A 5,303-nucleotide genomic window follows, 5' to 3' on the forward strand; every position below is an offset into this window, starting at 1 on the left:
AATAAATTTATACATAGTGCATTGCGTGGGGGTGATCTATGCCCATTTCTCGTAAAACGAAAGACAATAGTGATAAAAACCGGCAAAGAGCAAATATACTAAAATTAAACAACCTTCCCAGTCCATGTCAGAAATAGCAAGGAAAAAAAGAGGACTAAAACAAGTAACTATAGAAAGTGATTAATGAGAAAGTATGAGAGGATTAATTAGTCCTTGCAATGTATTATTCATGCAGAGCCTCTGCATTAAAATTTCTGTCACAATAAGGCCACCACATGTAATGAATCATAGAGATTCAAACAATGCTTGTGTGGGAAGTTAGCCTGCTACACTGGCAAGCAATCTAGCCACTCAAAGGAGAACCAGACTGAGAACATGAATCATAAATATGCACTAGTTTTGGATGACAGAGACTCCATATAAGAAACCAATATAAGTGAGAACAATTTCCAAAGAACGATACGAGCCTCATGACTCTATGGAGGGAATAAAATGGTCTATGATAACAAAAGAAAAGAGGCCCACACAGGTTACAGAATTCCTAATGATCTGTTGCATACAAACCTACAAGCATCATGTACAAGGCACATCACTTTCACAAATGCAAGATAATCTCGAGAAGTCTGTGGTACTTTGGATGCGCATTCGAAGTTTGAAGCCCAAATTCTCATAATCAAACTTCAAACTAACACTGCATAAGGGGATTGTCAATCCAATTCAGGCTTTGATTTAGAGTTCAAATAACTGAACCTAAATGTCCATCAATGGTGACTTGCATGCAGAATCATTAGAAGAGATAGAAGTCATTGTTGCCAAACTAAGAAAATGTGACTATTAATAATCGTCACTAATCCCAATCGTAATGATTATTCAAATTTAAGGATTTTCATTGTCTTTTTTGAATTTAGTTAGAATACTACATCATGTTAGTCCACGTGAGAACTATTGAATCCAAGCAATGCATCACAATTTCATATCTTTGTTATTTTGGGGTATAGAAGTACACTGAAAACTGGACAGCAATAATAGAGCCTGAAACTTTTGTATACTTTTTAAATTTGTTCCCATATATCCAAGTTTATGTTTTGCATAAGCTTTTTACCTTATGAATCTAGAATAGATAACTACATCTCAGGCAAAAAACATATTGGTGAATGTAACTCCAAATACAGATAACTCCAAATACAGACGCATTTATCTTTGTGTGGAAATATTTCAGGTAAAATCATAAATACAAAAAAAAAAAATGAAAAAGGAAAGCAGCATTGCTACACAGATACTGAACATAATGAAGTACAACTTACTGCAGAACTTTGGAGCTCCATAGGACATGTGATTAATTGGATAATATTAATAGGGAACTTATTTAGTACATGTGTAGGACATTTGAAAATTCTATATATCCCAGAACAGAATGTCTTGATCATGATTTCTTGTCCAAAAGTATGGCAGGTTGTCTCCTCTGCGTACCAACTCAAAGCTTTGAAGGCTTTGGGAATATGTCAGGAGTAAACTTCTGAGCAGCACTCAAGCTACCCTTAATCTTCATTGCACCCCTGAAAAAATTTAAGAGAAATCAAAGAAAAATCCACTGCCCAAAGTGAATAGGATGCATGGCTCTATCAAAACCATGGGAGGCCAGATATTTGTGGAAAACTAGTCAGGTCATCTTGCCAATATGATTCGATTTCAACAATAGCAAGTGGCACAAGCACAATTTTCCAACTAAACCAATGTGAATTGGCAATGATACAGCTCCTTTTTAATTCATTGATAAGGGCAAATACTAAAGAAAACAAAGAAAAAAGAAAAAAGAAAAAAGAAAAAAAACTCAAGGGCACATCTAGTTAACTTGAGAAAGACATATTTTGTTCTTTTATGAGTATGAACTCCTTATCATTTCTACATAATTATAATGCCAAAATCCCCCTTCCAGACATGCTTCTCCACCATTTCACCACCATATAAGGTGATGCTACACTCTCCTGAACCAACCTGTATAACCTGTGATAGTCCAAAATCTCAACCAATTTAAGGTTTTGACTTAAGGAACTGACTCGACTCAAGGATTAGTAAAGCAGTTTTAGACTCATTCTTGCATATCAGATGTTTGTTAAAATACCTGAATGCCATTTCTGATCACCAGTTCACTAGATTGCTTTATCAATGTGAAGAGATAAACAATCGAGAATTATTATAACTGGTTTATCATGCTTAAATATGACTGAATAACTAAACTTGAGGTCATGATGCATCTTCATTACCTTCATATGCAATACAAAGGTATCGCTAACCACATTGTAACTCATTAGTAATATGAAGTACATCCAATAGTGTAGAAACCATATACATGACATTCCAATTCAGCGTTATTTAAAGTCTTTTAAACATATGAAATTAGGTCCAGCGCGAATATATCTGCTTCAACATCTGAACTCTGCAATTGGAAAGTACTAGTTATAAGCTCAAGACCAGCAATTCGACCAATAATTACCTTATAAAAGCAATCTGGGGGTTCATCTTCCCCAGTGCTACTGCCATGAAATCATCATCCTTGAATGAAAAGGTCACATCAGGTTTCCCTACATATGGCCCTAGCATACAAAATACCAATCGTTTAAAGTATTGAAAACATGCATAAATAAAAACAATATGAACTTATGGTCATCGCAATCTTTTTTAGATGCATTTGCATTCTTTGAAGTCTTTTTGTGGTGAATTTTCGTTCTTCTAGTTTTCTATTAAATTTGTTACTGTATTCTTTGAATGATACAAATAGGAATCCAGCAGTCTATGCCCAATTCGAAATCACAATTAAAGTCTACAATGTTGCTCAATTAATCACTTCTTAAAAGAGGAGGGGGGGGAGGGGGGTGGCGTGGGAAGAAAGTATGATTCAAACCTAACAAAAGGAACCATGGAGTAGAAGATTAAGTCTCACCCTTGGTAACCTCACCCTTCTTGAGATCAACAACATACACCTCCTCATCAACCCCAATTTTCTGAAACCATGAAAGGGGTCAAATCTAGGTAAGTAAATCTCAAAACTAATGTACCAAAATAAATTAATGCAAAAAGGCAGCATATTTACAGTGAAGAGAAAAGAAAGCATACCTAAATATTAATTTTTTTTGACAAATATCAAGAACCTTTATTAATAATTACCCAAACAGGATTACATCATCACAAATCAAGAGAGAAGGAAGAGAAGAACCAAATTTAGCTAAAGAGACAGCAAGAGAATTGGCCTCCCTATAGATGTGGCAAAAGGATATCGACAAAACAGAAGCAATATCCATAACTTGTGACCAAATCGGTACTAGCTTCCAAGGAAGCTGCAACTCCTTAATGACATTCAAAGAGTATCCCTCCACTAGCCAACAAATGCCCAAGTTTTTACTTTGCAGAATCTCGAGACCTTGTAGGAGGACAAGTAATTCAGCATTATTTGTTGTGGTTTCCCCTATTGGCCCTGCGAAACTAAAAAGGACATTTCCATAGCCATCCTGCCCAAACCCCCAACACCTGCAGGGCCTGGGTTCCCCAACGAAGTCTCCCAACACCTGCAGGGCCTGGGTTCCCCAACGAACTACCATCAAAGTTCATTTTCAAAGTCCCCTGTAGAGGGGGTCCAAAAGCTCACCGGCCTACTTTTCACCACTCCCACCATCATAAGATTTGGAAGGTTAGTGATAACATCGACCTTCAAAATGCCTCTCCCTTCTTTGGAAACGCCAAGAATAGACCATAAATAATGAAACATTTTGTTTAGAATTCTCTCAACAGTAAGGCAGACTCCATCAAAGGTATGTCTATTCCTTTCCTTTCAGATCTCCCAAGGAATTAAGCCATGCAGAATCTTCCAAATTACAGACCCAATCTTGGGTAAGTAGGGCATTGACAACTCCGAGATAATCCCTGCATACTCTTGGGGCATCGTGTGCTGAAAGCCTAAAAGCGAAAAGAAATGGCCCCATATCCTAGACACAAAGGAGCAATGAAGGATCAAATGCATTACAGATTCTGCATCCTCCTTACACAAGAAATGGCCCCATATCCTAGACGCAAAGGAGCAATGAAGGATCAAATGCGCTACAGACGGCTATAAGATGCAAGATTTAACTGAAAATAGTCCATCGAATTCTATATCCCAAATAAGATTATCTTCCATATTTGAAGGGATATAGACCTTATCCAGAATTTCCATAAGAAACCGAAATTGGTCAAAGACCTCCCCACTAATCCTAAATATTATGAACCAAAAACAGGAAATGATGAATCATTTTATCATAACATGCACAACTTCGCCAAACCCATATATATCAAATTCACGGAGAGGGGAAAAAACAAAGATAGCAATAAGATGAATATACTAATACGATAGAAGATGATCGTCTTCTAATTCCTCGTCATATCATCAAAACATGAAAAAGCAAGTAAATGATAAAAGGTCAAAACATAATAATAGAAGTAATATTAATAACCACGCAATGTGTTTTCGGTCAGTATAGTTTACGAAAACACGAGGCATAAACTGAAATTGAGAGAGAGACCTTTGGGGCAATGTTCATCTGGTAAACGAGACCGATCTTCTTAGTGAGCTGTTTACCTGCATCACTGGCTAAATGGAGCTTCATCTGTTCCATCAGAGCCGCGGATTTCAAGCTCGAGCTCCCCATCTTTACCCCTCTCTCTATCTGTCTCCCTCGAAATCAATATCAGAAGCCTACTCAACGTTTTACATTTAAAAGATATAAAAAGAAAGAGAGTAACTCCTCTCATCAATTGGATTGGATCCCGCAAACCAACAAATTATGGCGGTTAGAGAGGCTGGCGTCATGGGATCTGTTTCGCTCTTTATTTCTGGACAACTTGGCTCAACTCCCGAAATACAAAAGGAAAAGTTTTCTTTTTTTTTACCGCTGACTCACAAGCATCATTCGACTAATCGGGCCGGACGTGGGACGGGCCGAATAAACCGGAACCGGCCTCCGGCCCAACTATTTTTGGCCAGGTAGTATTTAAAAAAAAAAAAAAAGAAAAAAAAAAAAATTATATATATATATATATATATGAGCAATGATCTAATGCAACGAAACTTCCAAAAAACCTGTGATATTTGTATGACCCAAAATGTTGCACACACGCTCTTCATCTCAATAATCAATCCCAGCAAAAAAAAATTTAATTTGGACCCTATATACCGTCAAAATGAGTCCCATTCGAAAACGAATCTAGACTACTCATCTTGTGAATTTATAGATCTTGGCCTTTATAAACTCAAAATCACTTTTTTTTTATTT

At 36.8% G+C, this 5,303-nt stretch overlaps 1 protein-coding gene across 2 annotated transcripts; it reads right to left on the bottom strand.

The window, feature by feature from the left end:
* Positions 1 to 1,173: 1,173 nt before the first annotated feature.
* Positions 1,174 to 4,735, bottom strand: SCP2 (sterol carrier protein 2). 2 transcript variants are annotated; one of them, XM_088865113.1, is made up of 4 exons: positions 4,610 to 4,735; positions 2,942 to 3,002; positions 2,495 to 2,594; positions 1,174 to 1,556 (listed from the first exon to the last, which is right to left on the bottom strand). In XM_088865113.1, exons 1-4 carry the CDS (start codon positions 4,613 to 4,615, stop codon positions 1,475 to 1,477), a joined length of 249 nt encoding a protein of 82 aa, XP_088721239.1. In that variant the 5' UTR covers positions 4,616 to 4,735; the 3' UTR covers positions 1,174 to 1,474. The 2 variants fall into 2 exon arrangements, with proteins under 2 accessions (XP_088721239.1, XP_006838051.1); XM_006837988.4 differs by having other exon boundaries at positions 4,554 to 4,735.
* Between the last annotated feature and the right edge of the window lie 568 nt (positions 4,736 to 5,303).

The sequence above is a fragment of the Amborella trichopoda genome, chromosome 4 (genome assembly GCF_054954075.1).
Source record: "Amborella trichopoda isolate Santa Cruz 75 chromosome 4, AtrichopodaSantaCruz75HAP2 v2.0, whole genome shotgun sequence".
NCBI lineage: Eukaryota > Viridiplantae > Streptophyta > Magnoliopsida > Amborellales > Amborellaceae > Amborella > Amborella trichopoda.